Source organism: Pangasianodon hypophthalmus, chromosome 10 (assembly GCF_027358585.1).
Source record: "Pangasianodon hypophthalmus isolate fPanHyp1 chromosome 10, fPanHyp1.pri, whole genome shotgun sequence".
Lineage (NCBI taxonomy): Eukaryota > Metazoa > Chordata > Actinopteri > Siluriformes > Pangasiidae > Pangasianodon > Pangasianodon hypophthalmus.
The window spans coordinates 23,767,932-23,787,963 of record NC_069719.1 but is presented as its reverse complement, the minus strand read 5'-3'; the positions used below and the strand labels follow the sequence as shown (position 1 = coordinate 23,787,963).

General features: G+C 41.5%; 1 protein-coding gene across 6 annotated transcripts in view; it reads right to left on the bottom strand.

The window, feature by feature from the left end:
- Nucleotides 1-20,032, bottom strand: part of esrrga (estrogen-related receptor gamma a) — a 67,274-nt gene that overhangs the window by 19,411 nt on the left and 27,831 nt on the right. For 5 of the 6 annotated variants that reach the window (XM_026926850.3, XM_026926851.3, XM_026926848.3 and 2 more), the window contains 2 exons: nt 6,798-6,908; nt 4,698-4,880 (listed from right to left, as the gene is read on the bottom strand). In XM_026926850.3, the coding sequence (XP_026782651.1) occupies nt 4,698-4,880; nt 6,798-6,908 (294 nt within the window). The remainder of the gene's footprint in view (nt 1-4,697; nt 4,881-6,797; nt 6,909-20,032) is intronic. The other variant, XM_026926847.3, reaches the window with a different exon arrangement.

Genomic DNA, 20,032 nt, shown 5'->3' with positions numbered 1-20,032 from the left:
ATTCTTTGCAGGCCTCCTATACCCAGCAGCACAGAGGAATGAAATAAATAAATGAAGCAAATAACAAAAAAAAAACAAACAAAAAAAAAACCCCACAGATCGGCTACAGCCTCAGGCAGGAGACGTGGCTTCGGTCTGGCGGTTTTCTTTAATTCCTTTTGTGTGTGTTGAAACCCAGGGATGGAGCCTATACACTGATCAGCCAATAATGATGCCTCAATCAGGAGGCGAGACAGGCCCGAGTGAGCACCTCCATGATTTTTTTTTCTTTTTATTCATAACAGGGTTTCAGTGTGAATATCTTAATCCAGCACGTGGCACAACAATGCGGCCGAGTAGGCTACCTAATCGTCTTTATTACAGCCTGTGAAAGCTAGCTGCAATATTTGACCAGGAGTCTCCTGCCTTGGTTTTTCTCTCATGTGACGTAATTACAAATGCCACAATAGTGAGAAAAAGAGAGAGAGAGAGAGAGAGAGAGAGAAAGAAAGAGAGGGAGGGTGAGAGAGAAGAATTAAGTGGACTGTGGACGTACCTCTGTATCTACATAAAAGAGATTAGAGACGACAGGCTTCCATTTTACACCTCAATCACATTGTGTTAGCACACGCTTATCCGCCTGCCGGCCAGAATTGAAAGGGAACTAAAGAAAAAAAGTCCCCGAGATAGGGCCCGAGAAGCCTGAGCAATTTCAGCTGCCATAAAGGCGCTCTAATAGTGGGAAGCCTGTCACGCTAAAAAGGTGCTGCTACACGGCGCTCTGTCCGTTCCTCAAGTGAAGTGAAGTGCGACTGGCCCGCTATTGTGCGCTCCTGTGCTCCGATAAGGCCTGTCACAATTACATGACAGTTTTCTATTCTCCAAATTCTATTCTGTTATATTTACAGATAAAAAGGGGTCTTCAATGGGGCTTTCCAGCCTCTGTCTCCCTTTTTAAACCATTCACTGGCCTGCCTTCTCTGAACGATGACATCCATGCAGCTTCTCAGACGCTTAAAGGAAAATCAGCCAGTGTGTTTTCATTTAGCAAATTCCACACACACCTCATTTGAACTTGCACTTGTGTTGAATTTGTCTTCATATTTACCTAAAATCCTAGCCCTAAATCCACATAACAAATGTTTTTTATGGCCTGCATGCACATATAAAAGAAAATGAGGAGAGAGAGAGAGAGAGAGAGAGTGAGAGAGAGAGAGTGTTACAAAAGCAATCAGAGAAGAGTGAAGGCATGTGAGAGTGTGAAGTAGCTCGAGTCAAGGCATTTTTAACTCGACTGTGCCGAACACAGACTGCTTCATTATCTAGCAGGCCTAGCGGCACAGCAGTCCCTGTAATGCTGAGTGATGTTTAAATTAGTTTACAATTTGGCCTGCTCCTAGCCTAGGACAGATCTTAAACGAAGGCGCTCAGAAATGTCAGGCGCGCTCCTAACCACCGTAACAAATTGTTGCCCGCACGCTGCACGCACCTAATGACTTCAAATTAGCTCCCGCGCGAGGCCCTGACAGTTGGTTACGACGGTTAGCAACACAGCCGCTGTATCATGAGCGCTAAATTGCTTCGCAGCTCTCTCGGGGAGGAATGGAGACCTTCATCAATTTGATTAAAAAAAATTACTGTACCATAGGAAGCAGTGAGGCAAGCTAGTTTGTGTGCTGACAACACGACAGCCACACGAGCACATCTACACACCGAGAGGCCGCGGATGGAAAAGGTTAAAAAGCTGTTTACTAAAAGCTCGTGTCCGTTTTGGGGACGAGATTGTGTGTGTGAGAGACAGAGTGAACCAGAGAGTGGGGTTACAATTCTATTTAGCTGGAAGGTTTATCATTTTGAGTGTGTGTGTGAGTGTGTACACACCGCTCTCTGTGTGAGAGAATCTTCGATAGAGGGTCACTGACACTTTTTTCAAACAGATCTCTATATCAGATTCCTTTCCTTCAGACGCCGGAGGAACGCATGAGGCTGGAGATGAGAGCAGCAGGAGACGGCCGACTCAAGCAGAACTCGAATTGCCTGCTGAGCTCCAGTCATACAGTCATCTCTCTTCTGCTGAGCAATCGCTCCCAGACCAGCGCACACACATACACACATAAATACACACACACACACAATGAGAGCTATCTTCAGTGCCAAACACATGCCAACTGAGTCTTCACTTAACACTAAGAATAAAGTCATGTGTATGAAATGGACAAACCGATGGGGATGAACAGTCTCTCTCTCTCTCTCTCTCTCTCACATACACCCACACACTAACACACACACAACTATGTTTGTAAGGTATTTCCATTGCCTACACCTAAAACCTAAAGCATGAATCCCTTGTTCTCTACATGGAGCCAAACTGTCTTCATAATGTTTAAAGTGTCATGTATACCTATCAGGATTATTTCTTGCTATAAGTGAGACAAGCAGGGCCCCTGCTTAGGACCCCTGACCACCAGGGGGCCCCATGATTTTTAAAATAAATATGCAGAACACCAGCACAATAAGTTTGGCAATTAACATAAATAACGGCTGAAGATTGTGAAGAAGCGGTGATCACGGAGGGCAAAAAAGTGCAAAAAGGAAAAAGCGTGAAAAAAAAAGAATGCTAATACATTGTATTTGTTTGCGTTCTTGAGTCTTTTAATTGAAATAGAAAAAATTACTGGCTAACTAGCTAGTATCTAGTAACTTGTTCAGTTGTTTTTGGTTCACTGTTTATTAAACATTTCTTTTCCCTCATCCATGATAATGAAGTATTAATTCTGTACATTAATGTATATAAAATACTGTCAGTTATTATTATAACTAAATTATGCTCTGCTTAACCCTAACCTTAATTTCACTTACCAAAAGGAACACAAATGGTTTATGAAATGAATGAACTGATTTGATTGGATATCACATTATCGTGTTCAATCCCCGTCCCTTTTTAAAACTGCCACTCTGCTCCAGATGCTGCTGATGGTCACAAAAATAATATCCAAAATAATTTCCATCCTTATTTTTGCACTTATGCCATAATTACTAATATAAAGCACATCTATAAAGTCATATACAAGGCATAAGGCATCCTCCAAGACTAAAAAAGCATACTGTATGCTTAAAAATATCTCTGTATTACTCCAGAAAAGAGGACAAAATAGATAGGTAGAGGTGAAGGAGAGGGCCTTTCTATGTTAGAAGTTTTAGCTGCAGCACCATGTCTTTTTGCTCATGGATGGAATCAGATCTGGCCTACAGGGCAAGCCTGGAGCAATCTGGCACTGAGTCATGGACACAAAAGTCTGCTCGCACCTCTCATGACACGTTACGAGCCCTGATTGCCACTCTGAGCCTGCTCGATGCCTGACGCCTGACGCCTGACGCCGGAGCACCACAAAGAAGCATCGCACCATATACAAAACACCAGAGGTGATTGCTATCTATGACATTCAAGAAACAGACAAGAGATCAAATTAAAGCATCTGTTAAGAAAAAAAAAATCACGCGAATAAATAAACATCGAATCCCCTGACCTTTCTATACACCACCATTCATCTCTATGCTGCTAACTGCTCTCATCAGAAAAGCAGCACGTAAAACTCGGCTCAGCCAAAGATTAAATGCAAAAAGACGGCCTTTGTTAAAGAGATCACTGAAAATTCCTCATTCTGCCTGCTCGAGATGGGCAATAAAGCAGTAGCCATAGACAGAGACAGAGAGAGAGAAAGAGAGAAAGAGAGAGAGAGAGAGAGAGAGAGTGGTGGAGGAGATGGAGTGAGATCGGGAGGGCCACTTGTCTCAATCATGGTCACCGGAGCCATTACTGCTCATGGGTAATGTTGTCCTTTCAGTCCTTTCAGCAGCTCTGCAGCTAAGGTGAGCAGGCAGGAGAAAACGCTCCATGTCTGCTGCTTTAGATTTCAAGGCATTGTGCGTGGAGGAATTAAGCTAAAACTAAACAAATTGATCTTATTTCCTCGGTGCTGTCACAGAGAGAGTGACAGAGAGAGAGAGAGAGAGAGAGAGAGGGAAAACTGCTGACCTCATGAGTGTGTCAGTCATGGCTGGTGTGTGTCAGTGTGTTGGACAGGCTTTATTTGGCCTGTGGGGAATACTGCTTAACAGCATGTGAGGAGAAATATATTTAAACTTACCATCATAGGCAACGGGCGTATTTTTATATAAGAAAAAAAAAGCTAAATTTGTTAATTGTGGCCAATTATATTTCTATTTTCACTTCCACAAGCTCATGACATACTATATAACACAATAGTGACACATTATCATTTCTATAATTAATAATTAATAACAACTCATTGGCAGGTATGTGTATGTAATTAACAGATTTAAATAAAGCTTATTATTGTTGATGTGGTGAAGCTTTCTGTAAGGAGATGTTTATTTAGCATTTAGGGAAGGAGGCTACAGTGTGACTGTTTATAGCTGCTGTAACGTAAGTGTTAACAGGAACGGATTTTTCTGTCAGACGTTCCACAACATGTTTATAGTAATGTAACTATAAACAGTTAAAAAGCTTGGCGGGTCATGTATTAATAAATAGAAAATGTAATCATTGGAGGTATAAGAAGAAAAACACTGCTGTTATAGAAGAATAATCTACTTCCACCAAAGCACATTGTGTGTTATTCATTATTTGTATATTAATATATGATAATGACAATAGACAAAGCGTGTAATGCTTGTGCATGCGTTGGTGGCCCTACCTGGGATGTGCTTGGCCCAGCCGATATTGACCACCAGTTCTCGGTCTGCCAGGTCACACAGCGTGGTCAAAGCCTTGATGTCACTGTCGGGCACAGTCGGGTCCGGCATGGCATAGATCTTCTCAGGCTCGGCCACCAGCAAGTGTGACACGATCTTATTATCTGCAAGGCAGCCAAAGGGGACTGTATTTGAACACCAAGGAGAAAACACAAGAAAAGAATAGGATTATACGAGCACGGTCACAAAGAAATGCCATTGTTCATCAGCAAGTAGTTCAGCAGCTCAACAGGAACTATTGACAAGGCTGTTCTTCCTAGAGGAAAGACCGATAGAGTCGTTAAAACCATGCCGAGTTTTCTTTTCTGAATGAATGCTCGGCCTCATTCGCTCTGACACAAAATTGAACTACAAGCCTCTTTTTTTTGCTGCAGGTGCTGATGTTTGAATGGATTTTATCTTTCGGAAAAGTCCGTCCTTTCTTCTTTTTTTTCTCTAATTCCAAAGACAGACTGCTAAATAAACTTAAAGTGGTTCAAATGATTTGTTCCATAATAGGATATTGTGATAACATTAATAACAGATCACATATCTGGATGTGACAGTCGTATTAATTTAGTGTTTAATCTTCTATATCAGTGCAATATGATAAGAAGACGGAGCCCAAAATGTAACGCTGTTATTATAATAATAAAGCTTTAATACAAATTGCTGACGTGTGAAATTTGAACAGAGACACAACATATCACTAAATTAAACCCCTTCTCTTTATTTCAAGAGAATAAGAGAGAGAGAAAGATAAAAAAAAAGGATGGGGGGGGGGGGGGGGGGGGAGTGGTGAATCAATTGGCCCAGTCTCTTCAGTCCAGGAAGAGAGAGAGAGAGAGAGAGAGAGAGAGAGAGAGCGAGCTATGCTATCTCTAGGTAAATCTTATTTAATGTTTCCCTAATTAGAATCAATGCAACCCAATTTCCAAAGCCCCATGCCTTTGTTATGTGCAAATAATCGATCAGGAAGGCTGTGGCCACGCTCATCCCCCCCAGCTCCCTCCTCATCCGTTTACAGAGGGGAGGGGAGTGTGAGGCCACACGCAACACCCAACACACAACACACAACATGCACACATATTCTCAAAAGCACTGCCAATAGAACAGCTTAGCAAATATGTCACTGTGCTTTAACTTTATAGCAGGGTCAAATAAATTGCGCAATAAATTTATAGTGATTAGCTTTAATCTTGGTCACACTTTCAGTCACCAGGTCGGGTTTGGTGTCTACAATGCTGACCAAAAAACAAAGCTTTCTTTTGAGAGAAATGGGTATCGGAACGAAAAGGAAAAAAAGCTGGACTGCGAGAATAAGCCTTGAAATAAGTTGCTGTGGAGAGATGAAAATAAAGCTAACCCTGGCAGGGGGGATCAACAGGATTAGATGGAAGGTTATTCCATGCCCCTGTGTTTCGAAATATGATTTTTGCGGCTGTAATAATTGTGATTATTTCTGCCGCTATCATGCATAAAAGCATATTGTGTTCCAGAAGAATATGTTAGCATTAAGTAAAAAGGCTTTAGGGCCAAATCTGTTAAGCGCCGCAGTGCTGTGTGTTTGCCGAGCAGTCAGACGGCGAGGAAGAGCCGGTGTTTCGGGTTTGATGTCTTTGCCAGATTGGATTTAATCCGGATTAGGCCTCTCTCTCTCTCTCTTTCTCTCTCTCTCTCTCTCTCTCTCTCTCTTACACACATACATACACATACTATAGAAATTCACTGTATATACTCACACATTCACACACCAACCTTGTCTACACACCAACCCCTTCTGTATCTGTGTTTTTTTTTGTTTGTTTTTTTACAGTAGAGACAGTGGAGTCAGTAATAATGGGCGATTTTATTTGAGTTTAAAATATCTCTAAAGATTGTGTAAAGATCTAGGGTATATATATATATATATGTATATTCATGCTCCGAATTGGAATTTCTCTTTTTTTCTTGCGGTTAATGATGTACTGATTGTGAAAATGGCATTGTACAATACATAAGTGAATTATCTATTAATTAAGTTATGAATTCCTACTTTAGATGCAGTTAAGATGGAGGCTTACATGGCTTTTTGGGTGGCAGAGCCAGCTGTGGGTTCAGATAGGGACTGTTCTCTGCATCTATCCGACGTTTGTATTTCTGTCTGCCGCCGCGCACTCTGTCCAGCCGCACTCCTAAAAGACACACACAGACAACAAGGTAATCACAATATATATCAATATATATACATATATCTCTATAGGTCATTAATCGAATCTAATACATAATAATGTAATACATCAGCTAAGAAGACATGAAAGGTAATGCGGCGAATGTAGTCTGAATGCATAGTTCAGACTGCGCTAAGTGCGTTAACGTTTTCTACTGTAGTATTGTTTTTAATAGAACATTGCAGTAGGGCTGCACTGTCACTTTAAAAGAATTGAGGGCAACGAAGAGCAAGCATTGGGTTAAACCCAACTGAGCAGCAGCTGTCAGTGGCCATTTCAGAGCCGTGGACAGGAGATGGCCAGCTGCTGACAGATAGGGCCACGACCGCTCTCTCCATGTGACGTCCGGACACACACCTGCCCATCTCCCACCACCTCGCACTACCTCGCGTGATTGTCACCATGTCAGTCAGTGTGTGTTTGTGTGTGTGTGTGTGTGTGTGTGTGTGTGTGTGTACATATGTGTATGTGTGAGACTGCAAGAAGCCACAAGATACAGTGAGGATGTGAGAACTTGAGTCTTGAGTCTTGAGAGAACTGTGTTCATATTTCAAATCATGGTTACATTGACAAAAAAAGGGCTTATAGGTCAGATCATTCATAAGCTCATTATTCATAAGTGACTTTAGTACCTCTTAGTGCATGTCTTATTCAAAAAATCACACCAGTAGTTGCAAATAAATGTCAATGCATAGAAATAAACAAATTCTTGTGAAGAAAAAAAAAAAATAAGTGAATTATATTTTTCCCGCCTGCACCACAAGAAAATGCCCCGTCTGTTTAGTGTTTATACAATACACGACTTATACTGAAGCAAGACATAATTAAATAAATATTCAGAATTTCTAAGGACCTTGGTATCACAGGAATATGGTGGGTTTGGTCATAAATCCCCACGGTCCAACCTTTAAATCTGTCCCTGTCTCCAGTAGACCGATTGAAAATGCAGCACCATGTCTCCACAGGCAGCCGTCCTTTCCACACTCTTTCCTTCTCATAGTTTTCCTCCCATCAGTCTAAGTAACTGTCAATACTTTGTCCCACAACTACACCATGAAGGGCCAGTAATTCACTGAGGTGCAAAAAACACTCAGATTCTGCTTTTTTTTTTTTTTTTTAAATTCTCTCCCTTCTCTCATCAGCTGATGTGGACCAGAGACTTAAAGACCTGTCTCTGCTTTTAATTAATTGACATACAAAAGAGCCTTAATTTAATTATGTAAAGCTCCCTAGAGGAAAGAAAGAGGGGTTTCTCTGGGCCAGGAGGGGATTCATGAAGCTGATGAGAAGACGTATGGTATTGGACAGCTCTTCATGCAGCGTCACTTTTAAATGTACGCAACTTTAGAGATTGGACATAGAATATGTAAAAATTAGGGGGGCAGCAGCATGGTTTAGCTACCGCAATTCTTCTTCATACTATCATGAAACAATTATGATGAGAGTCCTGATGGGAGTGGTCTCCTCCAGGATGACTCCGCCCCCATCCACAGGGCATGAGGGCTCACTGAATGGTAAATCATGTGCTAAGGCCTTCACAGTCACCAGATCTCAAACCAGATGAATATTATTAACACACCAGCTGAGGGAATGTCTTTTTGTATATTTTATACACTGAATAAAGGTCAGTGAATATTTTGTGTGCTGTGTTGTGGTTGGAAAACAGCTATCCTGCTTTGGGACATACCATAATGAACACTAATTATCTCTGCCCTTGTCAAGGCTGTGTCATTCACTGAGAATGTCCAGAGGATGAGAGATTCTTGATACTGAATTTATTGTAGTCATATTGTATCGGAGGCCATAGTAACACACACACACACACACACACACACACACACACATTTGCATTACCACACACAAAAATTGGACACGTGATTTAAAGAGATGGGAACAAGCTGCCATACCTGGAGCAGACTTTGGCAGAGTCGGAGTGTGGAGAAAGTTTATTGTGTTAATTTGCTGCTAGCGTTGGCCTCCTCACTCATAACAGCATCACCTGCAGCCCGTGCTACATCTTATCTCTCCCTCCCCTCCTGCAAGCCCCTCATCTGCTGCCTGGCTAATGCTGTCCAGATTTATGGGGCTTTTATTAGCCTGGTCGGATTACTGACAGTCCAGTCCGAGTTTACTGCAACACCTCGTCGCCTCTAACAGCTTGAGAGTAAACAGCGAGTAAAGCAATCCTTTGTAAGACAAAGAATTTATAAAATACACTCAGCCGTAACTGATCAAAATACACAGCCAGATCAGTTTCACGTATTTCTTACTATTCATATGATCGTGGTTGAGGTTAGGATTTGGGTAGAAAAGCCTGCCTTTCATCAACACAAACAGGAAGTGACATACGGTTTTAGTACACTACTTCACAGCTTCACTGTGGAATTAGGAAGAGCCGAATACAGATCAGTTGGGTGCACAGTGCGTGAAGGAAGAAGGCTGTAATTCTTGCCTCATCGCGTCTCTGCAGTTATTCGATTCGCTAGTGGAAAATGAGTGATTGTCTTATATTGCTTGCATTGGAGGCATGATCTCCTTCCCCAGACAGAAGGGCTTATTCCATAGCTGTGCTTTCATTTCAACATCCCACTCTGTGGCCTCAAACTCAAGGCTAACAGGTGCCTCAGACACCCAAAAGTGAGGCAAACGCCATACAGGAGCATTCTATGCAACAATGCATGTGTCCTGTGACTGGTCTGTTATCGGTCTGTGACTATAAAGCAAGCAGGCGCCAATGGTGCACATGTTCCTTCACTGCTAGATTGGGTTACATGTACGCGTGTGGACACAAAAGGCTGCCGTCTGCTTGTCTGACTGCGTATCTATGAGCTGGTGTAAAGTGGCATTGACAAATAACATTGCTTCATAGCCTGCATGCTGCCAAAGCTTCCCTCTGCCCAATATTTCAATGAGGACCATAAAGAGTGTGAAGTACTGTAGGTGGGTTCGGGCTGATTTTCTCTTCCCAGTAACCTGGTGTGAATCCTCTAAGGGCACAGAGAACTGGTCGAAGAATAACTGAACATTCCATGATACGTATGCGATATATTCACTACACATCCGTAATGCTCACACAAGCTTTATTCCTCAGGAACACGCACTGAAGAGGTGTGTTTTTGCACCAGCGTAAATCCACACCACATTACAAGACTCTTTCCCTTTTTAATTACTCTCACAGACACGCAGCTTGTTTAGAGGCGCGAATGCAGGGATTTTATTTTTGCCTCATTTTAAATGATCCACCTTTTTCTCCCTTTTACGAGAACCTCACAGATGACCATAAACATCTTACGAGGCTTGTTTTGAATTTCATAGGTGGCGTGGAATCCCACGAGCTGTCTGCAACCTTTTTACAGGGAAGTGTTTGTGAAGCAATCAAGTCACTGGCAGGTTTGGCTCTTTAAAAAAAAAAAAAAAAAAAAGAAGTGCCACTAATTAATTGGACGTGGTCAGAGACCTCTGACGTCAGGGGCCAGGTGTCAGAAGAAGAAAGGAATAATAATGAGGAAACAGAAAATAAGAAGGAAATGAAGTGAGTGAAAAAGATATCATTTTGAGAGAAAAGCTGAAAAATACCCTTGCATGGGGATACCACGCCTGTTTCTTAAGTACTGTGATGAATCAATAGTGTAAATCTTTTTTCTATTGAAGGACGACTATCTTCTTCAATTACTTCAGTTACTGTAACCAAACCAATTGCTGCCTTTCTGGGAAATAGACAGACCCCCCTCCACTAAAACTGGTCCTACAGCTATCACAGAGCAAAAGGTTTAAAAAATATATCTAAAATATTTTATTACCAGCTAAAAGATTTGACAGGCCACGGTATGGATTAAATACAATTTGCCTTTGGCAGTATTTCAATAGCCTGCCTTAATATAACTATATCTGCTATAGCTGTAGTGGCCTCTAAACCATCTTTGAAATAGCTTGTAGGCCTAAGGCTATAGAATAAATGAGTTGCTATCTGCTAAATTATGAGGTAATGGATATTTATGAGTAACAATAAAATAAGACAGTATTTTGCGGGGCAGCGGCTTGATTAGGTTATTAGCGAGAGCAAGCCGCTCTCGGTGCATGCAGCAATGGAGCTTGGCATGGATCACACCAAACATCATACAAACCAGTGGATATTAAAGATAGATGAGAAATCCCATGTGCAGTGGAAGAGTATCCATATCCAGTGTATCCAGACTTTTTGGTACTCAAATGCTCTTGATTATAATCTTTCATCCGGTTTGCATCAGGATTTTAAATTTCAAAATTATGGAGAGATATTTATAGAATTAGCAATATTTTTTGCTAAAAAAAAATTGTTTGCATGATTCCTGAATCATATTACAGATTCTGAATCCTGGATGTGTACTCTGACTACTTTTACGCTATTTTGACGTTGTTGTATTACTTAACGATCTGTACATATCAAGAAAAGTAGCAAATGTGTGTTGCTTTTCAACATGTCCATTGATATTCAACAATTTATCACCAAAGGCATCCAAACTAAGATCTTTTTTTGTGCAAATAAATAAAATTACTTTTCAACTGCCTAGGTAAAAAACAAGGTGAGGTGAATCTGCGGCTAAAACATGTACTCAGGTCAGGCAGAATGAAAGCTGTGTGTGTGTGTGTGTGTGTGTTGCTGTATACATGCCTTCCATTACTGCCTGGCTTAAAATAGCCTCGGCAACATTAAACTTTACCACATCTGTCTTTCCATTATTCTACTCATGTATACTCATCCATCCATCTGAGCAAAGTTGTAGCTAGGTGGTATGTGAAATCAAAGCAAACCCATCCTACATACTCCTACACAAACACACACACACACACACACACACGTGCACACATACACACCTTCAAAGACAAACCCATAGCCTCGGAAAGGATTTCAGTCGAGCCAGGAGTTAAGCCTGCTAGATTACCGGTTCACTATAAAAAGGAAACAGAGCGGGAGACTTTCTGGGAAGACGCTGTCGACTTCACATGGGTGTCCTAGAGATGAGGAAATAGGCGGACATCTATACCTAGATAGCAATCTAGATGCCTTCATGCAACCTGGAAACCATGTACGAACTGATTAATATTAATATTCGTCCCAACAATCGGACAGAAACACATAGAATAATATTACACCTTAAGATCAGACGTCTTTAGGACATTTATAATCATGTCATCAATTAAACAGGAGATGATGGTTTTTCGTATGTGACAAGAAAACCTTTTCAGCAGCATAAATTTCCCCAGCATGTTTTGACACTTCTTAGAAGGGAACCAAATTGTTTTGTTGTGGTTTTGTTTTTTTGGGGGTTTTTTTCTGTATTTTTTTGTTTTTTTCACGGAAGCATTCACAAGCTCCCTGATTGTGCCAATGTGCGGCTCACTGTGCAAGCTTTTATTAGGCCCAAACTGTGCAGTTCCAGCTGAGAGGAAAACAAAGCATGCGGCGAGAGCCGAGGCTCGGTGCTGTGTCGGGGATCACCCCCTTTCCAAGAGGAAGAGTGGCGCAATGGCTGCAAACCAGCAGAGCTTCCACCTCCCATGCAAATGGGCTGGGAACAAATGAATATGGGCAAGCAACTGGACTGTAGGTTGCCAGATCCCCTGAGTCCGCCGAGTTATTAAATTTTCACGTGGAGAGAGAAAAGCAGAGAGAGGGATGGGTAAAGAGACACAAAGATAAAGAGAGGTGAGAGAAAGACGCTGTCATCTCAATCCCCCTCCTAATACTACGAGAATTTATTTCCTGTGTCACACAAATGTAACACAGTAAGCTGCAGGACAAGTGCACTCCAGTTCATGCATATAATTTCATTTTTTGAAACAGTTTTCTGATGTTTAAAGCTATTAAATTCTCCTCTGCTCACTCAAACACAGTCAGTCCACTCCTTCATTTTTGCCGTAACTTAATTACACATGGAGGCAAATATTGACAGCATTTGTCTTGCACAGCTCCGTGTGTTCAGAAGTTCTGCTTACGAATTTCTGCAGGGTTTCCAAGACACGGCTCTTTAAATTCACACACATTGGACAGCAGGTTGCTTTGAATTTCTTGACTGTATGGGGAAAGATTTTCTCTCGTGCCTGGCTTAGCCCTTGATGAGGATTTGCTTCCTGAGAAAATGTGCTGACCACCGGCGAGTAAACAGACGTGACCATGTTGTCTAATAAGCCAGGTTTACTGTGTGTGTGTTTGGGTTTCAGGGCGATCAAACAACAGTGTTCAGCTCAAAAGCAAATCCATACCATGACGTCACAGAGGAATTTTCTACATATTCCTATAACACACCTGTTTTTCCACTTGCATTCACCCAGCACTCGTGACCTACTGCCTAAAAATAGCTAAGAACAATGCAAACTGACTTGAACCTGTAAGCCAGTCTGCGTCCATTCTCAGTGAAAGTACTGATTGAGCTGAAAGCCTGTGAAGAAAGCTTTCTCTACCAGTCGAACTGCAGGAGGTCCTGAACGCTTTCGACTCATTTAGACACAGTTGATCCTGGAGTAGTGGATTAACAGTCCCATCTGCTACACTTACTCAAACCAGAGGTGTGTTTACACCTAATCAATACTCAATGCTTGGTTAAAAAAAAACAAAAAAACTTTTATATGGATTACCTGATTATTTTTATTCTGGTAAACAGAAAAGTTTCACGCTTTCACTTTTCTAAATCATCGAAATCAGTTGTCTCTAGACCACCTCCTTTAAAATCAGAACTTTGTGTATTTTATGACAAGGTACCAATGAGTGGCGCAACAACAACAACAACAACAACAACAATCCTAAGGAAATAGTGAGTTTGAATCCTGACAATGCCACAGCCATCCATAATCAATCACAGTGACACTAGCCAATCGTGGATGTTTGTGCGCTCATGTATGTGGAAAAGAACGGAAGATGGAAGAGGGCAGCTTTCCTCTGAGAGTGTTTCACCACACTAGTATACATCCAATCCTAATAAAGACCAGAGTAACTGGGCAATTGAGGAAAAAATTTTTCTGGATGATGGACTAGAATTCTCACCACTGCAATCTCTAATAATAATATTAATAATAATGACAATAGTAATAATAATACAACCAAATGGCACTTCAGTTCAAATTTGGGATAGCAAATGTGTAACTGTGTAAACGGAACTTCAATCTGTTCTGAATACCATTGAGAAATGTTGGTCTTAACTCATCACTACACTCTGAACACAACCCTCTTTGTGTATCATTTATCTTTTTAGTATCACTTTCTCCCTCCTTCTTTTATAAAAGATAGCACAGTGGTCCTGATTACCTGAATCCTCCTCCACACCACACCCTACACACACATATGCACACACACCTTAATAAAGATTCATTTGTACAAGCTCATTTATTTTCCAGAAAATGAACTCACTTTCTGTCCTGATTAATGATTTTAATCTAAATGAAGCAAATTAAAAATTGAAAATTATACTTCCAAAGCTCACAAAAAAAAAGGAGGAGGAGGGGCCACAATGAGAAAAGCGACCGTTCCAGTTAACAAATGAGCCTTCATATATTAATAGATGACCGGGGAGGGGGATAAGGAAATGTGTCCAGTCTCACACCTCTTTTTTTGCTCCGTAGAGGCCGAGCTGCAACAATACAGCAGGACAGCAAGAGCGCACGAGTGAAGAAGAATGTGGGTGCAAAAATGCTCATTGTTGGCTTCGAATCCCCGGAGAGTTACCGAGTTATCTTCTTTCTTTAATTATGATGTCAAGGTCTGTCTGTAACCTCTACCTCTCCTATATATGCACCCTCAAAAAAAAAAAAAGAATGAATGACTAAAAATTCCTGTCCTGGTGGTGTACTGTTTCTGGTCTCATATGGTGATTGGGCACTGACTGATGTTGACAAATTTGGTGTGATACTTTGGCACACACAATCCAGCGCCGGCTGGTCGGGTCCTCTATGGGGTGTCAATGGCAAGCTGTCAAATGCCCAAGCGACTTAATAGACAAAGTGATGAACGGCGATCATTTAGGGGCGCAGGAACATTGCTGAGAGCCGATATCTGGACGGAGTTTGATAGGATCACCATTGGATTTCCTCCACTTCAAACAGCCCGGGATTGTGCATACTGGACACTGAGGTATCGACTTTGAAGAGAAATTGACAGATCCGTGCTTTTGTTGCAGGGTGAAATAAACAAAGACGATAATCAGATGAAGAGAAACACACCCACACTCTGGTGGCTGGAATCTTTCAGGACTCCTTGCTGCCCGGGCGGTGGTGCATGCACACGCATATACACACACATACACACACATTGAAAGCAGCCTCCGTCCCTGGCTCAGCTCTGCCGTTATGAGACCTTGAGGCATAGCGGGCCCTTTTTATGAAACCCCATTCTTCATTCTGTAGCCCAATCAGAACAGGCCACTGAAATTTTAAGGGCGCCGCTGAGCCGTGATGGAATGACAAGTGAATGATTGAAATGTTAGGATTCATAATTGGAAACATGGCGCTATCTTATGGGCTTCTCCTGCCACACACACACACACACACTCAGAGTTGTGCCTGGATGTTCTCGCTGCCTGGACTACAGCAGTGGTTTTATGGTAATTGAGGCAGTTATATGAGGCGGCTGTGGATGGCTCCTTACTTCCTCTACGCCTTAAGCAGGTGTTATCTTTGGACCGACAGAGCCTCCCAATTGTCGACTCAATAATACAAGAGCTCTCTTATCAGGATTTGGAGGTGACTGATTGGCAGGATGATATCTTTAAACAATATAACCAAAAGTCTAAAGCCCATTGCTCCACCTGGGAGCGATTGGAGAGGAGAGAAAGAGACAGTTATTATTATTATTATTATTATTATTAGGGGTCTAAGGAAGGATCTTGTTTTCAATAGGATTCTTCTTCTTTTTCTTTTTCTTCTTCACTAAAACTAAACCATAGGTTGTACAGATGGGAAACTTGGTCAGTCCCCTTAGACAGACAAACAGAAATGAGCTCAGTCCGCCTGATGTTGGCGCTAGAGTGCCATATTTTTTGTTTTGTTTTGGTCCATATCTCATGAGTAGTGTGATATTTTGTTATGATTCTTATTTTTATTATTATTATTATTTATTACTATTTATTGCTATATTTAGTTTATTTCAGACCCAACAAAAAGACCAATATTCATATAAATATGATCATAAAAGCTTTTTTTCAGACAACATAAAATAATGAACCCTGTCTTTACAGTATAGTCAGTGCTCTGTTTAGATATAGGGTTAAATCTAAGACACAGCCCAAACTTCAAGAGACAGTGAGGTGGTAAAAGCAGCGGGCAGCAACGTGGCCTCAGAGGGAAGTGCTCTGAGCTGTGATTGGGCCTGACGCTGGACTGGTGGAGAGCAGATCAGTAAAGTGTGTGCTGTGTGCTGTGTGCGCCTGTACCGTGCCTCCCCTGGCCATTTGATTACAGGGGAGATGGAGAGCATTCCCCTCCTCTAGACACACTTCCCCATCAAACAGGGACAAATGAGATGGTGCTGCCCCTGCAAAGTGAGCCTACAATCTGTCAAAGTACAATGCAATTGAGGGCTGATGCAACGTCGCTTCTCTTTCTCTTTCATCCTCTCTCCGTCTTCCCTCTTTCTCTAGTCTTTTTCAGTAAATGTTTAAAGTAGGACCTCAGTGTGTATGTGTATGTGGAGCAATGATGACATGAATCTGAATTTACACAAAGGGTCTATCATGGTTGGCATACAGTAGTTGGCCCATTAATATAATTAACATTAGTGCTAATCAGCTAGCGTGACCTAATTTTCATAAGGCGAATGTTGTTTATAGCATCACTACTTTTTAATCCTCCAACACCTCCATCGCTCTCTCTATATCACACACAGACTGTAATCATGAACGTCAGTAATGAAGAGGTGCTTTTTATATGTTTTAATATCTTAGTCGGGACCAAATGACCTTGTGGGGACATTAGATAACCTCCATGATGAAAAAAAAACTGCAGCCAAAAGGTTTGTTTTGGTTACTGAGGTTAAGGTTAGGGTTAGATTTAGGTGCATTAACCCTTTCATGCATAGTTTCCACACTAATGGATGATCAATTTCAGGCTGTTTTTTAGTAAAATATTAGATATAAATCTCATCCAAATCAAATCAAGACTATTACCGCGATTGAAAATAATTTCTGTTGTTCTTTATTCTCATTTTTTTAAAACTGTTTTTTAAAACAACAAAAAAAAAAAACTTATTTGGAAGATTTTTTTTTATTTCAGATTCATTTCTTTTTATACATGAATTCCTATACATGGACCATCCATTTATTTTTTAAACTTTATAAATGATATTTAGAAAAAGACTTTAGAAATTTTAGAATGTAGAACTTCATATGACATGCAATTTTAAGTAACAAAATAAAGAATGGAGTTAAAAAAATGATCATTTACACATTAAAGGGTTAATTAGCTGCATGAATATAAAGGAGAGCTACTTAGTGATCTGTATGCCTGCAATGCCTCTCTGCACACACAAACACACACACACACACACACACACACACACACTCCGTCCTTCCTGACATGCCAACACACCCCCATCCAAGGCTTGAGTGATACAAGAGAGGCACATGACTGATCATCCATGGAGGAAGTGTGGCATGGAGAAGAGTGTGTGTGTGTGTGTGTGGGATGAGTGGGTGTGTTTAAGGGTTAGGGGAGTGCATTTCTTTTGAGATATCACAGCATGTATACAAGGTTTGAACTCCTAATGTGTTCTGCAATACCCACAGTCTTCAGGATTCATGTTCCCACTACCAACTCCCCCTCTGTCTCATGTACCAAACTTTTCAAGAAAGTTACCACAAGCTCTGTAAGCACCTGAAAAAAAAACATATAAATTCTCACCAGCCAGCAGTGACATGGCTTTTTGTGGCAGGTAATAGTCTATCAGGAGCTGGGAGATTGGTAATGGCGTGGGCCTTGGAACAGCAGGTATAGCGCTAGCAGGCAGTTGGGGGACTGTGACGCTGGCTCTCTGGCTAATGGAGGGCGATTCTATTGGAGGGTAAGCGAGATGGAGGAGGGAGGGATGAGGAGAGTGTGATGGTGCTAGGGGGTGGGCCACTCTGGTTAATATGAAGCAGGTCGAGGGCTGATGGGGTTATGAACAGTGCACCTGCAGGCTTCTACAGGCCTGGCTGTGGGAGAGAAGTGGGTAATTACTGTCGTTCTGCGCCCTGTGTGTTTGCTCAACCTTTTATACCTTTTATACTACTACATCGGTTCCTGCCTGATTACAATTACACTTTATTTATGACTCAGTCTTCACACACTAGCCCTCTTTAGGTTCCTAGGCTTAAAGGAATATTTCCTCTGATAATAATAATGAATAAGGGGTTAGGAGTTACTTAATGTGATGCAAATGAGAGCTGGCTTGTTTTTAGAAGTGGACGTTATTTCTGGTAATGTACTTTTATTTCTGCACAAGAAATTCTTTCACTTGAGCTCACAAGAAAACACAAAGTGGCTCTGCAACCACACACACCATTCAACTGATTTAAAGGGTATATGTCCTTTGAAACAGACAGGCATTAATATTCATTTATAACAGTCTAGAGGTAATTAAATCAATGAAGAAGGGAGGTTAAACTGTGAAATCCATATAAATAGCTTTGTGTAATTCAAGCACTAGTGTTTAGTTCACCTTCTTTAGTTCCTTAATGTGTGTGTGTGTGTGTGTGTGTGTGTGTGTGTAGGGTGGCAGGAGACTGATGAGAGCATAACCAACTGAAATCACTTCTCTAATTCTTCCTTTAAAAAACCTTCACCTGTCAGTCCGCCTCTGGACTGTAGGTACCTCTGTGCTTGATGACAGGTGTACATCAGCCACGGTACCACTCTGAGTGTGTGTGGGGTGTGTGTAAGTGTGTGATATGGGTCATGGTCCAGTTACACTTAGCTGTTAGGAGTTTCATGTTCTGTATAAAATTGGCTGTCTGCTTTTACTAGACTGGATACAACCAGGAAAAATAATCATATAAATAATCATATTTCTATAAAACCAGGAGTTATCTGTTTACAGTAAAAGTGGAACATGAGAAAATAGATATCCTGCGTCGGAAGCTGAATTATCAGTGGGCCTATAGCTGATAGATGAATGCCCTGTAACCAATTTAACACGTCGTTACGATACTATTTTTGGATGAGAAATTAGCAGGTGCCCAATGATGTGCCTTATGGAGAAGCAACTCTGAATAGAAATGCATTTATAATGCTTTGTTTAATGCCCATGACCTATTTAACTACGAATTACACAACTCTTGGTAGTGTTTGGTTTGCATGCTTGTGAGGAGCTTATGAAGATAAAAAAAAGATTAAACAGTGTAGTCACGCAGTAGATTTATTAATATTGTAGCTGATAATGCTAATAATGCAATGTGTCAGTGAACTATGTTGATGATTTGAAATGTTTTGTTATAAGCACTTATGGTTAATATCTAATACTACGTCCTGTATATGTGTTGTCTTAACTGCAGGAATGCTGTGCCTCTGTGCTGCCTGTTTGCCTGCCAGCCCCTGCCATTCCCAGATTGCTATTATCTAGCCTCTCAAAACCAGCAGGTCCACACTGAGCCAAATTTAGCCTGCACAGCCCTCCACCCCCCAGGGCCTCTGCTAGAGCAGCTTGCCACTCCAACTTCCTCCTATGCCTTTCACATCTGCCATCTTTTCCTCAGTCACTCTGGTCCACACAAAGATTGATGAGGTGTGTGATGATATCATGTGCATAAAGAGATTGTGTGTGTGCACGAGTTTATTTGTGTGTATATCGGCTGCATGACGCTTCACGAGAAGATAAGTTGAACAGAAGGCAAGCACTTTTTGGGCTGCACCACGCAGCAGAAGGCTGCAATCAGGTCATGTAGTGGTCGTCAGTGATGATCTGGACGCAGAGGAATAGGGACAAGGCTTCGGGCGCCAGCTGTTTACACGGGCTGCCCACTGCCAAAAGCACCACCGCGCCCCCCTTGCAACCAAATCAGACCATCCAGCTGGAAAAGTGCAGTCTGTGGGACCCAGCGTGGGCCCCCACTATGCAAAGAGTCGGCGTCTGTAGGCAGTAGTGC